The sequence below is a fragment of the Echeneis naucrates genome, chromosome 13, assembly GCF_900963305.1.
Source record: "Echeneis naucrates chromosome 13, fEcheNa1.1, whole genome shotgun sequence".
Lineage (NCBI taxonomy): Eukaryota > Metazoa > Chordata > Actinopteri > Carangiformes > Echeneidae > Echeneis > Echeneis naucrates.
The window spans coordinates 11,381,146-11,402,547 of record NC_042523.1 but is presented as its reverse complement, the minus strand read 5'-3'; the positions used below and the strand labels follow the sequence as shown (position 1 = coordinate 11,402,547).

Below are 21,402 nucleotides of genomic sequence, written 5' to 3'. Positions count from 1 at the left end.
ACAAAAGCTCAGAATTACGAGAGCAGTTGTCTTCTCTCATATGTAAACCTTTAATTATTATGATGTAAGTCTCAGAACATCCTGTGCTATTTTAGATACAGAGTCAGGCTTGTTTCTGGAAACAAGTACATTAGAAGTGAACAACAATGGGATTGCAACTGTGCCAGCTGTCCTCATTGGGAAATGCAATGCAAGATAATTGAAGCCCTTGAGTTTTGTGTGTTGCACTGCATTCTGTGAAGTCCAATAACATACAGACAAACGCACAAAAAGGCAGAATAATGGACAGAAAAGAAAGGAAGGCCATCCTGTTGGTGCAAAAACAATAATTCACTGAGAGGGCTCTCTTGAATTTCAGTGTTTTGATGTTCTTCAATTTCTGAACATTTCTATTTATTGGATCTTTGCACAGCTTTTGATATTGCCATCCTTCATATTTGAATACACAGGTTGAAGCGTAGATGGCATTTCCAGGAGTGTATTATAGTTCTCTCCTTATGTCACAGCATTTCTTAGGGAATACAGGTTTGTTGTGGGTACTGCTGTGGTATCTTTTTTTTCTTTAGTACAGGACCTGTTTTCATTTCCCTGTGTATATAAAATGGCAAGTTGCATTTCTAACTTAAACCCAGTGAGTTTGATAAATTCTGTGCTAACTCTTTAAACATGACTATGGTGTAAATGTTACAAAATGTACTTTAAGTCTTATCCTCATCAATCTAACATGCGTAATCTTGATGATTTTTGACCACACTATGACCTTTGAGTTGCGTACTGTAGGACACTGACTTAACCATTTCATTCACCTACCAAACACTGCCAAACCCAGGTCTGCGGTATGCAAATGCAGGCTTTTATCTCTTCATGTTGGCTGCCAGGATTTTAATAGGATCCAACAGATGGTCACATATCACCCCCACTTGAACCTTTTCCCTGGTTAATTTTAGAGTCAATACTATTTCGGTGCTCACTTTAAAGCCTTATATGCTCAGGCTCTCTTAGAAATTATGTCTCTACAAAGATATACCACCCTAAATCAACAACAAATATGTTTGGAGGAATCTTCCTTGCTGGCTGGATTATGTTAAGAGGAAACATATCTTTTTGAGTCTGCAAAAGTGCTGCTATTCTGTTTTTGATTTCTCATATGAAGGTTTAGAGTGTTCCCAATATGGAAACCTCAGGACTATTTGAATGATATTAATGTGTTGGCTTCATCACATTCAGTATGCGCTTGGATGGTTTACAGCAAGTGTGAAGCAGTCTGGATGTGGGTGATCCCCTTCAACGAAGGTTTGAACATCTGATTAAGAAGCCTCTTGGGCGCCACCCATTGAAGGTTTTACAGTCACATACCAGAAAAGTTATATGTCTGAGCTGAAAAATGTTACTTGGGAAAGGGACATCTGGACTGATGGACCTTTAACTTGAACATTGACATAATGCTGGGTAAAAAAAAACTTGTCCTCATGCTGTGTTGACATTGGTATAAAGACCTGTGGTCAATCATGATCTTCCGAAACTCAGAAGTCATTTCCAGAAATTGTGTGCTTTAGAAAGATTGTTCAATTTCACAGTGTTTAATTTGTCAAGTATTCGTTGCTATAATAGCTGAATCAAGTATTTTTTCTCAGTTAACCAAAATCAAAAACAAAACTGCCAGGCTAATGCGAACTTCACCATCAATGACCAACCTAGCCAGCTAAAACAGCCATGCTGATGAGAGAGCTGACCTCATTCTTTGGTCCCATAATTAAACGCTAAGCCAGGTTCCTACATGGAATGTGGAACAAGCAGAATGTGGAACAGTTCAATTCTAAATTCTGTTTTTATCACACAAAAAAATAAATTTGTGTGGATGAAAACAATCTTCTTGTGTGTATGCAGTGCAATTTGAATGAATGAATTAATTCAAAGATGTCACAGATGGGTCCAAATAGAAAATGAATCCCACCATACTTCTTGCCTTCTAGCAAGATAAAGTACAAATCAGTGAAGGTTGTGAAGACGTCATCAAAGTCTGTGGGGGGGTATTAAAAAATATTTCGCACCCCCACCCTTGCAGTACCTCTGCAGACCCCCTGTTGAGACCTCTGCTCTAACTCGTCCTGGGGATGAGACTCCTACACCGTTTCTGTGGGTGTCCTCAGTCTGAGCAGACAGGAAAACCTGGCTGGCAGTGAAAAAGGTGTCAGTCTGCTTTTTTTAAACAGCCTGCTCATAAAAGCTGTTTACAGCAACTCATTTAGGTGGAAGTGTGGGATTTAAGGAATGTTGCGGGCTCAGCATCAAAACTCATCTCTTGCTAGTGGGCTTGTCAGGAGAAGCTTAACTTCAAGCTCAGGAGGAAACTGTTCGGACTTTGAAACTTTCTGAGTGAGGGTGGACGAGACGCTTCAGAGGAAAGGGCCGTCTGGTTAACATTGTCACTTCAGTGGATTGAGCTGCTTTACACACTGCTGATTAAATTTGTTAATAAAAAGGAAGAAACTAAAAAATAAATACTATCTTAAAAATAAAACTATTGCATTCTACAGTCTTGAATGAATGTTCAGCTTGGTTTATTGGTTTATCTGTTTAGCGTTCCATCTCACTCACAAAGTTTCTATGGCTCTTTAGTGATGTTAGTTCAGTTCAGTAACTGAAAGGATGAATAGAGTGTTAATTGCAGAGGACTTTATCTGCAGTAGAGAAGCAAATGAGTCTAGCCCGTCTGTTTGATCATTATCACAACAGCATAGGGGAAAGCGGCAGCAGCTGACCTCGGCAGAGCATCTCTTCTAAATGTCCAGAATGAATGTGGCATTGTTCTCCATTGTGACACAATCAGAACAAGCTTTTAGTACCAAATTTCCTCCTGGAGGACATTCTGGACATTCACAGAGCATGTAACTGCAACATTGTTCACTTCTGTCATACCCCTCTCCCCTTTCGTGCACTTCCTCTATTTAGCTCTGCCAAAACGATTGAGGCCACACTGTATATGGCTGTAATGTATCGCATATGAAGAAAGTTTAGGATGGGATTATAGTTTATCATCGTTTAGGTTATTGCTGTGATTTGTTTTTTGTTTTTAATTCTCTTCCAGGTATTACAGGGCACATCTCAGCCCAGTAATTTCAAATCTGCAATTGCTTGTCTGATGAAGTTTGTTTCGCTACTGAAATGTTGTGCATTCATTGCATTGATTAATTAATTTATCATTCAATCACAATTTATGAAGTTATTTCACCCACATCAATGGATATTATTGTTATTGTTATTGTTATTGTTATAATTGTTGGATAATTGTTGCATAATATTATTGTTACTTTTTAAGAGTCTGCAAAATGAGTTGATGATAAAGCCATGGAAGGCTGGTCACAGTCCTGGTAGATAGCTTCGTAAAAGAGACCACAGTCATTAGCATGACCAGTGAAGTTTAATTTACTTACTGATTTATATTAAGATAAAGGACTAATTGTATTCTTGATATAACTTCATTTCCAGAAATCATTAGCAAAATTAGAGAAAATGTTCTTGTCATAAGACAGACAAATGTTCATACTCTCAAAGTCGATGGCAAATGTGGGTTCTGCAAGAAAGTCTCCTAGAGAGCATAATATCTATTCCAATATATATGATAGATTAAAACCGCAAATCACATTGAAATCTAAAAGTAATGTGTTCATATATTTAAAATGACAAAAAGAAGAAAAGGTCTGATTAAATGTTTTGAAAATGTACCAGGAGCTGTGTGTGTGTGTGTGTGTGTGTGTGTGTGTGTGTGTGTGTGTGTGTGTGTGTGTGTTATGGGTTCAGGGAGATGACTTGTTTGTGAACTTGTACACCAGGGAAATAACCTATCAAAATTCTCAGAGTTGTTTTTTATTTCTTATTTTAAGTCATTTATAAACAAAGACATGCACTGATTCATAATAGACACTTGGGAGGCAGTTAAAACTTGTTATTGTGTATATTATTGAAGGAAAGTGGCATCATGGCATCATCCCAAACTTGCCAATTTACCTTTTACCCAGGGGGCTGAGGGGGGAACAAGGGGGCCAGCTGGGCAAGCAAAGACAAGCAAGTGTTTACGACAAGACTGATGACATCCCCGCCTGAGGCCATGAAGCAGGAGCTCAGCAGGTGTTGGAAATTAATTGATTTTGAGTTTTAATGGAAAGTGATCTTGTCTCTTTCACAACAAGCCACTCACATTAATTAGCACAATTGCATCAGTCATGATTCAGTTCTAAATACAATAAATATTTTAGTGATGCAGAGATTGAAGCAAAGTTTGTCCTACATTGTGCACTGCTTGTACAATGTGCTATGCATACTTTTTCATTGAAATGATTTTGTGTTTGCATGCAACGTAATCTTTCTGAATTCAGCCATCAATAAATGCAGGGTCCATATTAAAAAACATGGTTTGCAGCTTTAGCTGTAAAACACTGATAAGAGTAGTTTAACTAAATAAGATGAATAAAGCTAATTGTTACATAGACCGTGTGAAATAGTGTGCATGTAGTATCACAAAATAATGAAGCATAAGCCTATATCATAATTCATACTTATTAAAGTTAGAAAGGACTAATCATTATGGTTTGTTTGTTTTTTTTACATAATTGAATCCCTTAGCCTTAATGTATATTGGCTTACCCTGACTTTATCACAGTGCTGGAAACAAATATTTCAAATAACCTGGCTTGGTTAACTGATTTTTAACTCATTTAATTTCAAATTTCAAGAGGAATTGCATATGAGGATGGATGTTTAAATTCACCCATTCACCCGTTGTTTGGTATGCATACACAGTCGGGCAGAAAAGTGGGATTGTTCATCTCTCGCAGAGATGAAGCTGCCTGGATGCAGGCTTTGCAGAAGCAACCCAGATCATCAGCAATCCCTTGACAAATGTCATATTTGCTTGGAGACATTTAGGATTGCGGGCCTCTTCAGGTGTCTGTGTAATCATCACACAGCCAGTTATGGGCAGAGAAGAATCGGCATAAAAGATGACCTTAGCCCGATCGTTATGGTGCCGAAGGGCTTTCAAAAACAAACTTGGTGCATCTGTAGTGGCCCATCAAATCAAATGTTCCCCTGTAATTTGGAAGGTCACATAATGTCATCCATTGATTACTGATTTGGAAGTATTTTTAATTCAGTTTTGAAGCTGTGCACAGAAGTGTCTTTCTGGAATACAGTGACCTTTATTTTGGCATTTATCGAGAAATACATTCAGTTTAAATACCACATAACCATTAACACAATTAGATCATGTCAATTAATAGTTGAAACACATACCGTACACTCAAAATGATGACAAGCTTGTTATGTACTCGTACATCGTATTAAAATTAATCATCAGGATTTTATCTAATTCTGTGCAAGACTGACATGCTGCCTCTGGGAAGACATGGATCCAAACATATATTTAGACCAGTTTGCATACAAGTTAAATATAAACATAATAACCATACCAATTCACCAACAGCTATTGTTTGAATATTTAGCAGTATTTTGTTCTGCTACATGCACGGTCCTTCTGTCAGATGACTAAGTGGTAGAGTGTAGAGCAAGAAGGCTCTCTGCTGGTTTTAACTGAGAACATCACGCTAACCCAAATGTATTACTCCTTTCAGTGTGTTTGCATGTTCTCCCCGTGTCTGCGTGGGTTTCTTCCCACCGTCCAAAGACATCATGTTTGGGTTAACTGGTGACTCCAAATTGTCTGTAGGTCTGAGTGTCAGTGTGATTGGTTGTTGGTCTCTGTGTGTTGGCCCTGTGATGGACGGGTGGCCTGTCCAGGATGACCCCACCATCGCCCAGAGTGAGCTGGGATTGGCTCCAGCACCCCCCGCGATCCAGAAACAGATAAGCAATAGAATATGAATAAATTAATGTCTATTGGAGCACTTTGTTTAAATCACCACCAGTAGCAGCATAATCTCAGCCATCACATCTATCATCGCTTCAGCTTTTAGATACTATTGCCAGTAGATGGCAAAATTGTCCATGGTATGAGTAATTTGTGTTCCTTAGAATGTGGAGTGGTGTGTATGTGGGGGAGAGGGGTTGGGGGAAAAAAAACATATTAACAAGATTACCAGATAAATGGGTATCCACTGAAACAGCATAGCAGCAACAACATTGAAAGCACCGCAATTTCATATTTTCTTGTTGATTTCGGTGATGTTATTGGTGTGAGGTGACTGTGTGTCTGGACTTTGTGCTATTCCATGTGTCTACTTTACTTTTTAATTGGAAATATTCGTTTGTACCAGCTGCCCATCATTCATTAGGTTAAGGACTCTTATAATAAGGACTCTTATTACAATTACAATTTCTACATTTAACTAAGCTGTGTACCATGCGTCAGTGCAACATCAATTAAATTGCATATTTTATTTAGTAAAGTTATTGTCACATGTTAAAATGAGTGGTACATCTCACACATTAGTACAAAATTTAACTGAATGCCTTCAAACTATCATAAATGAAGTTTCTATGGAAGTTTCTTTTTCTTTCTTGAAGTTTGTTGAGTTTAATAAGCAACATAATGAACAAAAATAGGGGTCAGACTTTTCGACTCCAGGGTACAGTCTTGAAAAAGTTCCCATGCTGGGGTCTCACGGGCATCATGATGCAAGAACTCTGACAGAAAGTTTCCAGTTTGAGCCCCGAGCATAGGCGTGGAGGCTGACTGGAGAGAGCTCGGAGGTCTTGAGGGAGATTGTTGGTTTGTTTGGGTGGTTTTGAGCCTCATCAGGTAAGTCATGATCAGGCATGACACAGCTGCACTTCACTACAAGTGTTCCTACTCCATCAGCTCCTGAGAGAAAAACCCTCTGGAGAGCCTTAAATAGTTACATCAAGTTAGAAGTCTCTTTATAATAACAACAACAATTTCTTTTTAATTAAAAAGGGCCTATGAGGCATATCGGTTCACTCCTAATCACCCCTTTGGCATAGAAATAACAATAACATCAAATTGAACATCACATGGGCCGATGCCTTGTTAAATCAGGTGTCAAATTGTTTATTTTTATAAGCTGTCAAAAGTGAAACTTAAATTCCCTTATCAATAAGCAGAGTTCCCCAAAAACATGATGTGACATCACCGTAAAATCATAATGTAAACAAGGCACAATAAGTGAATAACGTATGAATGAGGATATACACATACAAGTATAATTTTTGTATGTCATTATGTACGTGGTCAATTTAATGATTTAATGATGAAATGCTTTTGAATACAATATGAAGAAATTACGATTAAAGCATTAGTAATAACTTAAGATTTTATGTTATTGTAGAGATTGCATTGACATTTGCAGAGGGAACAATTATTTACACCAATAAATGCACTAAATAAGTTAAGGTGTTGTTGATAAAAAAGTATAATTGAGTGCTCCAAACAGCATCATTATTCAGGAAAAATCTTCCTCACCTTCCTTGCAAAAATGTAGTTAAATTGTTTTTTAATTTTCAACAGTTGTACTGTGCTTTTTACATTTTTCAGCTCAGTGAGAGAAGCCAAACATATTCAAAAACAATATGTGTGTAAAAAACATACGGCCTCCAAAACTTTGCACTTATAACTGCATTGTCAACTCTTGAAGCGTCAAAACATAAGAAAACTATTATGTAAGATGGAAATAAAGGAGGTTAGTAAGACAGTTCTGAATAAAAGTGTAAAATATCAAATGGCTCTAATATTTGCTCGTCCGTAGGAAAAACTTTTTATTCAACACACACTGTGATGAATAATGGCCAGTTAATATAATTTAATAAATAGAAATAATGTGAATTTAGTAATAGATGGACAAGAATTCCTAAAAGCCGTTTAACTCTATTTTTTCCCCTTAGGCATAACTACACTGTACATTTCAGTCAGTGATGACTGGTGCAAATGGTGCATTAATGTCCAGAAATATTGTAAGCAAGACAAGCACTCCTAATGCAGATTAGCCAAACAAATTGCATTGGGTTATCATATTGCTCTATATGATATGTGTTTATTACTGGCGCATTTACTTGCGCAATAATTTAACGTCACATGAAGTCCAATCAACACTGCTCAGTCTCACTTATCTCTGATTGGTTAGGAAAAGGCCAGTGAACCTTTCCATGAGCAAAAATTATAAAACGTAACATTGAAGTTGGCTTTGACGCAGGCCTGGAGGACTCTGCCCCGTCAGGATCTGTGAGTACAGCATGTCACCATCGATGACTGGACTGTTTTCTGCAGGGCTTCTGCTGGCTTTTGGAGCAACAGGGGAGACTCCTTTCTGTCAGGTACTGGGGAGCCCGGAGTTCCCTCTGTTGTCCAAAGAGGGAGATGTCATGGTTGGGGGAGCCTTTTCCATTCACAGCAAGATAACCCAACCTCCACTGTCTTTTACAATGAAACCAACACGCCTCACATGTTCCAGGTAATTCCATGCAATGTGTAACAATCATGAATTTTGTATTCTCGAATACAACTATTTTGCCTTTTTTTTTTTTTTTTTGTCATAGTGTCAACCTCAGGGAGTTTCGATTTGCCCAGACTATGGTTTTTGCAATAGAAGAAATTAATAAAAGTGACTTTCTTCTTCCCAATGTTTCTATTGGATACCGTATTTATGACAACTGTGGCTCAACATTATCGTCAATGCGTGCAGTGATGGCCTTGATGAATGGTAATGAGCGGACTGTGGGAAAGAGCTGCTATGGTCAGTCAGCTATTCATGCCATTATTGGGGAGTCTGAGTCATCTTCGACCATTGTGTTGTCCCGCACTACAGGACCATTCAAAATACCAGTGGTAAGATGGATGTCTATTTGTATCAAAGTGTGTATTATTTTAAACCTTTCCTATTGTGTCCTTCTCTCTGTGTATTCTCAGATAAGTCATTCAGCTACTTGTGAATGTTTGAGCAGCAGGAAAGACTATCCCTCATTTTTTCGAACCATTGCTAGTGACCTCTACCAAAGCCGAGCTCTCGCCCAGCTGGTGAAGCACTTTGGCTGGACCTGGGTTGGAACAGTCAACAGTGACAGTGACTATGGTAACAACGGCATGGCCATCTTCCTCGCCGCAGCACACGAGGAAGGCGTGTGTGTAGAATACACAGAGAAATTTCACAGAGCTGAACCAGGAAAACTCATGAAAGTAGTGGAAGTTATTCGTAAGAGCACTGCCCGAGTCATTGTGAGCTTCATGGCCCACGTCGAGATGAACAATCTGCTAGAGCAGTTGAGTCTGCACAACATCACAGGCCGACAGTTCATCGGTGTGGAGGCCTGGATCACAGCTGACAGCCTTGTGACCCCTTCCAGCTTTAGTGTGCTGGGAGGTTCACTGGGGTTTGCTGTACAAAAGGCCAATATCAGCGGCCTGGATCATTTCTTAACCAGAGACTTCTGGGAGAGAGATTTTAATTGCAAGGAGAGAAATCGGGGCAGCATGGCAGAAACATCAGCATGCATAGAAAACAATGATATATCTGAGCTAAAAAATAGCAATGATGATGTGTCAGAGCTGAGATACTCCACAAACATCTATAAAGCCATCTATGCTGTGGCTCATGCTCTGCACAGCATATTAAACTGCTCAAACTGTCAGCGATGTGATGAGATGGTGAAGGTCACACCCTGGCAGGTGATGATGACGGCTAAACTGCTTATTTCTAGGTTTGAGTTTTGTGAATCCAGATAATTACTCAGAATTTTGTCTTTCTGATTTTTAGGTTGTGGAATCTCTAAAGAAAGTGAACTTTACAATTAAGAACGGGGACCAGGTGTGGTTCGACAGCACTGGATCAGCCGTGGCCCGGTACGAGGTGTTGAACTGGCAGCGTAGATCTGACGGGAGGGTCCACTTCAAACCGGTGGGTTATTATGACGCCTCCCTGCCGCCAGGACAGAGGTTTGTCCTCAAAACTGAAGCCATAATGTGGCCAGGGGAAGGGAGAGAGGTAAGGCTAGGGTTTGCTATGACCATGCAAATTGCCAATAACTCATTTTGAATGTTTGAAAAATTATTCTTCTTTTTCAAAGTTGCCTGTATCAGCTTGCAGTGAGAGTTGTCAGCCAGGAACTCGTAAAGTCCTTCAGAAAGGAAAACCCGTCTGTTGCTACGACTGTATCCCGTGTGCAGAGGGAGAAATCAGCAACACCACAGGTGCCACCAACCTGAAATATAGCAACTGGGTTACACTCTTTGCTTGCTCACACTGCATAATGTTTAAATTTGCTATGGTGCAGTCTCTCATTCAAATTTTTAGGATGTAATTGATGAAATTACAATAATAGTACATTATCTCTATTACAGATTCTAATGGATGCATAAAGTGTCCAGCGGAGTATTGGTCCAATGAAAAGAGAAATGCATGTATTCTGAAAACTGTGGAGTTCCTCTCTTTCACTGAGGTTATGGGTATAATACTTATTTTTTTCACTTTGTTTGGTTTACTCCTCACCTCAGTTGTGGCTACTCTATTTTTGATTAATAAGGACACTCCCTTGGTAAAGGCCAACAACTCAGAGCTGAGCTTCCTGCTGCTCTTCTCCTTGACTCTGTGTTTCCTGTGTTCTCTGACCTTCATCGGTCGGCCCTCTGAGTGGTCCTGCATGCTGCGCCACACAGCATTCGGCATCACCTTCGTCCTCTGTATCTCCTGTATTCTGGGGAAAACTATCGTGGTGCTAATGGCCTTCAGAGCTACACTTCCAGGCAGTAATGTGATGAAGTGGTTTGGTCCTACACAGCAGAGACTCAGCGTTCTGACTTTCACTCTCATACAGGTTTTAATTTGTACACTCTGGCTGACAATCAATCCTCCTTTTCCCTTCAAAAACATGAGCCACTATAAGGAGAAGATTATTCTTGAGTGTGCTTTAGGCTCAGCTGTAGGATTCTGGGCTGTGTTAGGATACATAGGACTCTTAGCTGTGTTATGTTTTGTACTTGCCTTTTTGGCTCGAAAGCTGCCCGACAACTTCAATGAAGCTAAATTCATCACCTTCAGCATGTTAATATTCTGCGCAGTCTGGATCACCTTTATCCCGGCTTATGTCAGCTCTCCTGGGAAGTTCACTGTGGCTGTGGAGATATTTGCCATTCTGGCCTCCACTTATGGGATCCTTTTGTGCATATTTGCACCAAAATGCTTTATTATTGTATTCAAACCAGAGCTAAATACAAAGAAACATCTGATGGGGAAAGCATAGTTAATATGATTCAGTCTATAAATCAGATGGTATATCTTGGCTCTCCGTAAATTTCAGCATGACCTGAGCATACAATTCAATGAAACATATATGCTAGTTAATTTTTTTCGACACCAGCAGCCAGGCAGTAAAGCAGTTACTCTTTTAGCCAAGTCAGCTCAACATTGTAGGCTGACTGTTTAACTTTTATTGCAGATAATATCATTATATCTTGAATCTTACCTAGTACTGCAGACGGTTAAAAAATGGAAATGTTAAATCAAAAGTGATTTCCAGTGAATTTTAATTGTTTTATAGGAAATGATTTTAATTGAGAAATCACTGTATTCACCTTTCTTGTATTTTATATGAATATCAACAAACTTAGACAGGGGCCTTATCGTGCACTTATTTTACAAACAAATGTTACAGAAAGTGACACTGTTTCAATTCTGCCTTAAGCTGTTTTCTGCATAAAAAAAATATAACTAATAACTAATAATAGAACCAGGGAAGAGTTTTCTCTATAGCCACCATCTTTAATTTCAGTTTTTAATCAGCATTAAATCAACTGCATTCATTCACACCTCAAAGCAGTACATGATATTAATTCATGTTGAGTATTGCATGTTGGCTTTTTCAGTAAATACCAGAATGAATAAAATGATGGTCACATGAAACTAATTCATATGATGCAGTCTTTTACCAGGATTAGTCAGATCAAGCTTATCTCTGTAACCGGCTGAAATGACCCCAGAGCCCCCAAAGTACAGCTTTAGACTCAGCTGTATGAAGAGCCAACTGTGCCTTCATCTCTTTTTTAATTAGTGTTTGTTCATTTTAACATACAAACACTTAGAAGAGCAAAAAACAAATAAATCGTGGTTATTTATTCTAAATACACTATTTATTTATCCAGGTGATTTTGTTTAGTGTAATAATTGTGATTCTGGAGATTTAGGTGATCTTGGAGCATTGAAATAAAATATGCGTCGCATCTTGTTTTAGTGATGGGCGATACCAAACCTTTGTGATTCCTATAATGTCGGTCACTTTTTTAAACACATTTAATCGATACCAATAATTTCTGGGACTTTTTAATATCGAAATATTAAACTTGAAGACAAATCACATGACAGTCCTTACCACTTAAACTGTACCTTGCTGCAGTTTTTTCCACTGGTGAAAACTTCGCCCAGACCAAGTTGTTGTTAGCAAGCTACGAACAGCCACGGTTAACTAGCTGCTTTTCTGGTCACGTGACATTGATCGGCTCGTTCAATTATATGCTGGGGGGGAGGGCTTCAGCACAAAACCCCGAAATAAGGTACAATAAAATATTCGGATGTGACACATGCGCTTTTATTTCGAATTTGTCAAGGCGTATCGATACAGTATCAGAGTAATCGATACTAAAACTAAGGTGTGAGTATCGATGTTTCGATACCACTTTTCATGATCCCCCCTTCACGGGCCAACAGTGGCCTCTTTACTGAGGAATGTGTGAGAGTGGTGACTGGTGACTGCCGACCCCGGAAGCTACGCATGGATACATCCGAAAAAGCGAAAAGTTTGTGAGGAGAATACAATGTAGATCTTTTATTTACAAAATCCAACAAACTACAGTTATTATATATAACAAATATGTTTTAATTGGTGGGAATCGCGCCCAAATGGCTCTTTTAATGCTGGTTGCTGATCACTGACAGTACTTTAGCATGTTAGCACATAAACATGGTGGCGCTGTTTTAGCTAGTTCACCTCTAATTCACTGTATTTAAAACTCATTACTTTCAGTACATGACAGCTACACTGTGTTTAGGGTCGAGGAAGGGTTGTGGTTAAAGCACATACCATATAACGGTTGTATGCAAACAAAAAAAAGCATTAAGATAAGAAATCTTGTACTGTCTGCTTAACACGAGCGCTGAATGCAATTAATATTTGTAGAATTCTTGCAAATCCTTTCAAAACATACATATTTATGATTGTACATTTGTATAACATGAAAATCTATAGATTCTCTCAACATAATTAACAACAAGCTAACACGTTTCTGACCACAGTCAAGTGGAATAGTTTTTTTTATTTAGTTCAGTTGAGTCTTTGTGTGTCATATAGATATAGTCCATTTGACTCATGACAACAAAGTGACACTATAAATAATTTATAACAGTGATAATATCATAATGGGCTTAAAATTGGAATATATTATTTCCAAAGCGGTCTGACATCATCACACTGTGATCTCATCAGAGGACTCATTTCTGCAGCAATATAAGACTCTGCCCAGGAGCTACATGTTTTTTGGTCTATGAGAGAAGAAGTCATTGCAGTACACAGATTTCTTCACGTGTGTCCTTTGTATCAGATGAGTGAATGTGTCAGTGTGATGTTATTGTTTTGCTTTGTATTGCTTTTTGCCGAAGCCTTAGGGGCAAAGGAGGACCGCGCGCACTGTAAGATGCTGGGCAGCACAGAGTCTCCTCTGTTATCCAAGGAAGGGGATTTCACTATTGGAGGAGCCTTCTCCATCCATACTGAAATCTCAAAGCCTTCTCTTTCCTTCACAGATATGCCACAGCAACTCAAATGCTCCAGGTGATCTTTATAAACCTTTCTTATTTGCTGGTTTCTAAAGAGAAGTTGCATAAAGTCCAAAAACTGTTATTCTTTTCAGGATGAATCTCAGAGAATTTCATTTCGCCCAAACAATGATTTTTGCCATTGAGGAGATCAACAATAGCAGCTCTCTACTGCCTAATATTTCACTTGGTTATAAAGTTTTTGACAGCTGTGGATCAACACTGCCTGCAACACGTGCAGTGATGAGTCTGATGAATGGAGAGGAAAGGAGTTTGGGAAAAACCTGCTCCTTCCAGTCTTCTGTTCATGCCATTGTTGGTGCCTCTGAGTCCTCGTCGACGATTGCAATACTACAGGTTTCAGGGATTTTCCAAATACCAGTGGTAAATATTGTGTTGTGTATATTTTTTTCTCTTTTTCCAAACGCTTGATCTCAGTTTATTCTGACTTTCCAGAACTGACAATCAACTTATCAGAAAGTAACTGTCTCCAAAAACCGATTTCTGAATTCTGGTGGTATTATGGCTATTTCAAGGACTGTGCTTCAGTTGGTGTACAGTCTTTTTTTTTTTTCTACTAATATATCTTTGTCTTTCTGTCCCATCAGATCAGCCACTTTGCCACCTGTGCATGTCTGAGTAACAGAAAGGAGTATCCCTCGTTCTTCAGAACCATCCCCAGTGACTACTACCAGAGCAGAGCCCTGGCAAAACTGGTAAAGCACTTCGGCTGGATGTGGGTTGGGGCAGTTAGAAGTGAGAATGACTATGGGAATGAAGGCATGGCAACATTTATATCAGCTGCAACTCAGGAAGGAGTTTGTATTGAATACTCAGAAGCCATTTCGAGAAATGACCCTAGTGAAAAGGTTGCCAGGGTTGTCAGAATAATCCGCCATGGTACCGCAAAAGTCTTAGTTGCTTTCCTTGCTCAAAACGATTTGAACATTCTCCTTGAGGAGGCTGTGAAGCAAAATGTGACTGGCTTGCAGTGGGTTGGGAGTGAATCCTGGATTACAGCAGGTCATATAGCCAGTAAGAGGTACGCTGCCATCCTGACAGGGTCTCTGGGCTTTACCATCAGAAAGTCAAAGATTGCAGGCCTGCAAGAGTTTCTTTTCCAGGTTAACCCATGTCATGACCCTCAGAATGATATACTGAGAGAGTTCTGGGAAGAATCCTTTGGTTGCAGTTTCAACCCCAGTATGCATGGGCAGATCCAATGCTCTGGTTCTGAGAGACTCGATGACATAAATAATCCTTTCACTGATGTGTCAGAACTGAGGATCACTAACAATGTCTATAAGGCTGTGTATGCTGTGGCTTATGCCTTGCATGACGCATTCAAATGTGATGAAAATGCTGGTGAGATGAACCAGTCATGTAAATGGAAAGATCCTTTAAAGCCAAAGCAGGTAAGAGGTTAACTTCTTAAGTTATGTCAATCTAAATAATATATAGTTCTTCATAAATCATTATTTTCACTATAGTTCTGTATTTATAGGTGGTAGAAAATCTCCAAAGAGTGAATTTCACTCTTCCTTCAGGGGAGAGAGTATATTTTAATGAAAATGGAGACCCTAGAGCAACATATGAGCTTGTGAACTGGCAGAAAAACCAAGCAGGAGATACAGTGTTTGTCGCTGTGGGAAGCTATGATGCTTCACTACCAAATGGAAAACAGTTTACCATGAACGGAATAAATATAATATGGGCTGATGGATCCTTTGAGGTATGAAAGGCCTACGTTTGGAGTACTTAACATAGTCAAGTGTGTTTTTTGTTTTGTGGGGCTGTAGAAGATGTGGTTCAGCAGAAAATACCTTTGTTAAAGAGAAAAAGTAATAAAAAAAGAACTTTTGTAGACTTGCTGTAGATTAATTGAACAAGAACTATCCACTTAACCCTTAGCTAGGACCGTTTTCAGAAAATTCTAAGTGGAATTCTGATACGTTGTCAAAATCTAATGTAGGGGAGCATTCATCATAATTGCCTGTCACGCAATCTACTATCAAAAAACAAAAGAAAAGAAGGTTTAACCATTATCCAAGATATTTAGGTGCCACACTTAATTCCTGCCATAGAATCATGTCTTGGAACAAAGTGTTAAATAAAAATTTTAAGCTGACAAAAATCCTCAATATTATGTTTATTTCTATATTATGGCCAATAAATTCTACCATGTTTTTGGACTACAGGATGAATAGACTTAGTTCTGATGTCTTTGCAGAGGCCACAGTCTGTGTGCAGTGAGAGTTGTCTGCCAGGTTTCCGGCAGGCTATGATTAAAGGCAAACCCATCTGCTGTTTCTCCTGCATCGCTTGTGCTGCTGGAGAGATCAGCGACTCCAACAGTTCGTAAACATTTTCCTAATTTCTCATTTATTATTTCACATTCGAAACATTCCTTAATGGGTGCGATCATTTTAACTGTTCGAACTGCACACAGCAACACATTTCAGCATATCATGTTTTCTATTCAGATTCTGTCGAGTGTTCACTGTGTTCACTGGAGTACTGGTCAAATGAAGATCACAGCAAATGTGTTCCAAAGGTGATCGAGTTCCTATCTTATGGAGAAACCATGGGGGCCCTTCTCGCCACTCTCTCATTATTTGGAGCAAGCTTAACACTAGTGGTGTTATATATTTTCTTTCGGTTTCGTCACACACCTCTTGTCAGGGCCAACAACTCAGAGCTGAGCTTCCTGCTGCTCCTCTCTCTCACTCTGTGTTTCCTGTGTTCTCTGACCTTCATCGGTCGGCCCTCTGAGTGGTCCTGCATGCTGCGGCACACAGCATTCGGCATCACCTTCGCCTTATGCATGTCTTGCATCTTAGCGAAAACTGTGGCAGTGGTGTTTGCCTTTAGGAATAGAAGACCAGCCAGCACACTTCCTCAGTGCTCTGCTCCTCTTCAGAAAACAGGTGTGCTCAGCTGTACTTCTCTGCAGGTTTTGGTCTGTGTGCTCTGGTTAACTCTTGCTCCACCTTACCCCTACAGAAATACAGCTCATGCAACTGACAGGATTATTCTAGAGTGTGATTTAGGCTCACCCGTAGGCTTCTGGGCTGTGTTGGGGTACGTAGGTCTCCTGGCTGTGCTGTGTTTCATCCTTGCTTTTCTGGCTCGAAAGCTGCCTGATAATTTCAATGAAGCTAAGTTCATCACTTTCAGCTTGTTGATATTCTGCGCAGTCTGGCTCACCTTTATCCCGGCTTATGTCAGCTCCCCTGGTAAGTTCACTGTGGCTGTAGAGATATTTGCTATTCTGGCCTCAAGCTTTGGGTTGCTTTTCTGCATTTATGCTCCAAAATGTTACATATTACTGCTGAAACCAGAGAGGAATACTAAAAAACACATGATGGGGAGAAGCCAATTAAAATAAATCTAAACGAGAATACAGTATTACTAACACTAACAACGTCTTTCTGCGTGCTACAGAACAATATGTAGATAACTTGCTTGATAACAGTTTTATTCATTTATTTATTTTTTGATGCACAGAATAATGTAACTGCTAATGGCACCGTGAAATTGTACCTTTGCTTTGCATAGATAATTTGATATTCTTATAATTTTCATATATATGAGATTTATAATACATTACATTTGAAAAGGAAGCACAGATGCTGTTTGGGATATGGTTAAATTTGGCTTTCATGTTCATAACCCTTTCTCTATGGAAAATAAAGTTCAGCTCTGGTTTTAGAGACCTTGGTGTGATGGGAGAGTTTTCCATTTAGTTTTTTTGTAAATTAAAAAAAAAAGTTTCCCTTGTTTTTGAGGAAACAGCTTTTCATTAAAAGTAGTGTTTTAAATTAAATATTCATTATACAACAAGACTCAGCACAACTCACTTATCCCCAAAGACTTGCTGTGGTTTTCTGAAATTATGGCAAAGGAGGCAAGCAAAACTGACAGACCGTCTGATAGGCCCATCTGTCTGTCCGTCACAACACAACTGTTGTCATTGGTGATGAGAAACACAGTAATCACATATGCCAAAGCCAGGCCCTGGAGGCTTTGGCATAGCTAAAAGAAAACTCTATAAAATCCACAGAGTTCAGTGGTCTTATCTTGGGTGGTAAAGTTTTAAGGTGAACAGTAATGCTGCTGATAGCAGATCTGCTGCTTATTTCACTCCTGGCTGTCAGAGGAGGGCAGCCTGTGTGCCAAACATATGGCACAAACGAACTGTCTCAGTTTTATGTGGAGGGAGATATCAACATTGGAGGCATCTTCTCCTTCCATCAGAACCCAGTCACTGTAAATCCAGCTGCAGTCAACCCAGGAAGAGCCCAGTGTGAAGGGTAAGAAATACCTGAAACAACTGGATTTTTAAGTGTACATCTCATTGCGAAATATGTCGTTTATTTGTTTTTTGAAGTGTATATCATTGTCGATCCAACGATAGGTGTTTATATACAAACACACTTTTACTTCTAAAATGTAAAATATCTCTCATGTATTCAGACTGGACCCTGGAGAGCTCCAGTATGCATATACTATGATGTTTGCCATAGAAGAGATCAACAACAGTACAGAGCTGCTGCCAGGAGTGAAATTGGGTTACAGGATTTATGACTCATGCCCCAGCATCCCTCTGTCCATCAGGTCATCACTCAACCTGATGAACAGTTACGACACTGGGGAAGACGGCTGTAAAAAACTCTCCAATGTGCATGCTGTGATAGGGGAAACCACATCCACCTCGACAATAGGTATTGCACGAACCATGGGACCCTTCCATATACCTGTGGTGAGTGCTTTCTCCACACATGAACTGACGAATGTGTGTTCAATGAGACATATGGCGAAAAACATGTTTGATTCATATCAGATATTGACATCTATGGCTTGATTGACTGCAGATGATGAAAATTTCTCCCTGTTACTTGGGTTTCAGATCAGTCACTCAGCTACTTGTGCTTGTCTCAGTAACAGAAGAGACTATCCGTCTTTCTTCAGAACCATACCTAGTGATATATACCAGAGCAAAGCATTGGCAAAGCTGGTGAAATACTTTGGCTGGACATGGGTAGGAGCGATTCGAACTAACAGTGACTATGGGAATGGAGGCATGGCCACTTTCTTGGAATCAGCTGAAAAGGAAGGTGTATGTGTTGAGTATTCAGTGGCTATTTATAGGACTGACCCCAGGAAGTGGTTTTTAGAGGTGGTGGACATTATAAAGACATCAACCGCTAAGGTAATAGTGGCCTTTGCTGACGGCACAGACCTTGACATCCTTATCAAAGAGCTCCATGCTCAAAATGTGACCGGCCTGCAGTGGGTGGGCAGCGAGGGCTGGATCACTTATCGCTATATTGCCTCTTCAGTAAACTACGCTGTGGTCCAGGGGGCGGTGGGCTTCGCAGCTCTCAATGCTCACATCCCCGGACTGCAGGAGTTCCTGGCTAACAGCAGGCCCTCCGTGACCGCAGGTGACCGAGGGCTGGTGGAGCTGTGGGAGACGGTGTTCAGCTGCACCGTGGATCCCCGAGCAAACAATCACACTCAGGGTTCGGTTGCAGCCTGCACTGGAAAGGAGTCTCTGTGGGACACAAGCACACGCTTCACAGATGTTTCAGATGCAAGTCTGCTGAATAATGTTTACAAGGCCACTTACGCTGTAGGCCATGCACTGCACATGCTATATACTTGCATTGATGGGCAGGGGCCTTTTGAGAACGAAACATGTGCGGACAGGGAAAATGTTCAACCATGGCAGGTAAATATGACATGACATTTTCCATGTAAATAATGATATGCTAAAACAAATAATAATTCTACTCTCTGTCTGCAGGTGCTGCATTATCTGACTCAAGTCAATTTCACCACAAAGATTGGTGAGAATGTGTTTTTTGATGAGCTGGGTGACCCTGTGGCCCGTTATGCTCTGGTAAACTGGCAGATGGATGAGACAGGTCACATACTTTTTGAGACCATTGGTTACTATGACACCTCGCGGCCAGAGGGTCAGCAGTTTGAGATGAAAGCAGATGTGAAAGCCATCTGGGCAGGTCAGAAACTTGAGGTAAGTCAGCGCACTTCCAAGCTTCTTTATTTTGGATTTAACTTCTGTGTATTTATTGAATAATCAACACTTGTGTGACAAGCACTTGGTTGCTGTTTTAACTGCCAAAGTTATAGGATTGTGAGAAGTGAAGTAAATGTTTGTTTGTTTTTCGTTTTTTTGAATACTGTGCCTGTGATGCAGGTACCAAAGTCCATTTGCAGTGAGCGCTGTTTGCCAGGAACCCGTCGGGCTTTTGTCAAGGGCAAACCAATCTGCTGTTTTGATTGCATCACCTGTGCTGATGGGGAGTTCAGCAACAGTACAAGTGAGACTGCAGGGTCCCTGGTCGTTACTCTAGCACTCATCGCTTTTTTGTTTGGCAAAATCACTGCCAGCACTTTACTGTGTGTCCTGTACAGCCTAAACATATTTATATTTTCAGATGCAGTGAAATGTGACAAATGTCCCCCTGAGTACAAGTCCAGTGAGGAGAGAAACAGCTGTGACCTGAAAGCCATTGAGTTCCTCACCTTCAGGGAACTGATGGGAATACTCTTGGTCATCTTCTCTGTCTTAGGTGCTTGCCTTGCTATTACTGTAGCCCTGATATTTTTCCACTACAGACAGACTCCTATTGTCAGGGCCAATAACTCTGAATTGAGCTTCCTGCTGCTCTTCTCTCTCACTCTGTGTTTCCTGTGTTCTCTGACCTTCATCGGTCGGCCCTCTGAGTGGTCCTGCATGCTGCGCCACACAGCATTCGGCATCACCTTCGTCCTCTGTATCTCCTGCGTTCTGGGGAAAACTATCGTGGTGCTAATGGCCTTCAGAGCTACACTTCCAGGCAGTAATGTGATGAAGTGGTTTGGTACTACGCAGCAGAGACTCAGTGTTGTGGCTTTCACTCTCATACAGGTTTTAATTTGTACACTCTGGCTGACAATCAATCCTCCTTTTCCCTTCAAAAACATGAGCCACTATAAGGAGAAGATTATTCTTGAGTGTGCTTTAGGCTCAGCTGTAGGATTCTGGGCTGTGTTAGGATACATAGGACTCTTAGCTGTGTTATGTTTTGTACTTGCCTTTTTGGCTCGAAAGCTGCCCGACAACTTCAATGAAGCTAAATTCATCACCTTCAGCATGCTGATATTCTGTGCAGTCTGGATCACCTTTATCCCGGCTTATGTCAGCTCTCCTGGGAAGTTCACTGTGGCTGTGGAGATATTTGCCATTCTAGCTTCCAGCTATGGAATGTTGTTTTGTATATTTTTGCCCAAGTGCTTCATAATTTTATTAAAACCTGAGAACAATACAAAAAAACATTTGATGGGTAAAGTGGCCTCAAGAGCCCTTTGAATTTCCTGTGAAAACAGCAACAAATAAAGAATAAATGTGAGGAATGTATATATACCCCAACATACTTTATACTTAAGACACCGAATATACATTTCTGAGGAAATGAGAAGTCAACCAAAGCAACCATTCATGGAAAAAAGCCCTGACTATTCTGAAAAAAACAATTCATAGCTTTGCACATAAATGTTGTTACAGTGTTAGTATATCTGTAACTCAGATGTCTTGACTATAATACAGCAAATGTGAACACTACCT

The 21,402-nt window shown here is 40.0% G+C and overlaps 3 protein-coding genes across 3 annotated transcripts; all 3 read left to right on the top strand.

Moving 5' to 3' along the window:
• The first annotated feature begins 8,265 nt into the window (after positions 1-8,265).
• LOC115052834 (extracellular calcium-sensing receptor-like) lies at positions 8,266-11,205 on the top strand. Its single transcript, XM_029517210.1, has 6 exons — positions 8,266-8,423; positions 8,509-8,797; positions 8,879-9,634; positions 9,723-9,950; positions 10,033-10,156; positions 10,307-11,205. The coding sequence occupies exons 1-6, from the start codon at positions 8,335-8,337 to the stop codon at positions 11,203-11,205; spliced, it is 2,385 nt and encodes a 794-aa protein (XP_029373070.1). The 5' UTR covers positions 8,266-8,334.
• Positions 11,206-12,949: 1,744 nt separating this feature from the next.
• Positions 12,950-17,157, top strand: LOC115052835 (extracellular calcium-sensing receptor-like). Its single transcript, XM_029517212.1, has 7 exons — positions 12,950-12,981; positions 13,576-13,785; positions 13,865-14,153; positions 14,378-15,184; positions 15,274-15,501; positions 16,000-16,123; positions 16,253-17,157. Exons 2-7 carry the CDS (start codon positions 13,577-13,579, stop codon positions 17,155-17,157), a joined length of 2,562 nt encoding a protein of 853 aa, XP_029373072.1. The 5' UTR covers positions 12,950-12,981; position 13,576.
• A 782-nt stretch (positions 17,158-17,939) lies between these two features.
• Positions 17,940-21,147, top strand: LOC115052833 (extracellular calcium-sensing receptor-like). The gene is made up of 6 exons (XM_029517209.1): positions 17,940-18,082; positions 18,246-18,531; positions 18,679-19,503; positions 19,579-19,809; positions 19,993-20,116; positions 20,234-21,147. Exons 2-6 carry the CDS (start codon positions 18,280-18,282, stop codon positions 21,145-21,147), a joined length of 2,346 nt encoding a protein of 781 aa, XP_029373069.1. The 5' UTR covers positions 17,940-18,082; positions 18,246-18,279.
• The last annotated feature ends 255 nt before the right edge of the window (positions 21,148-21,402 follow it).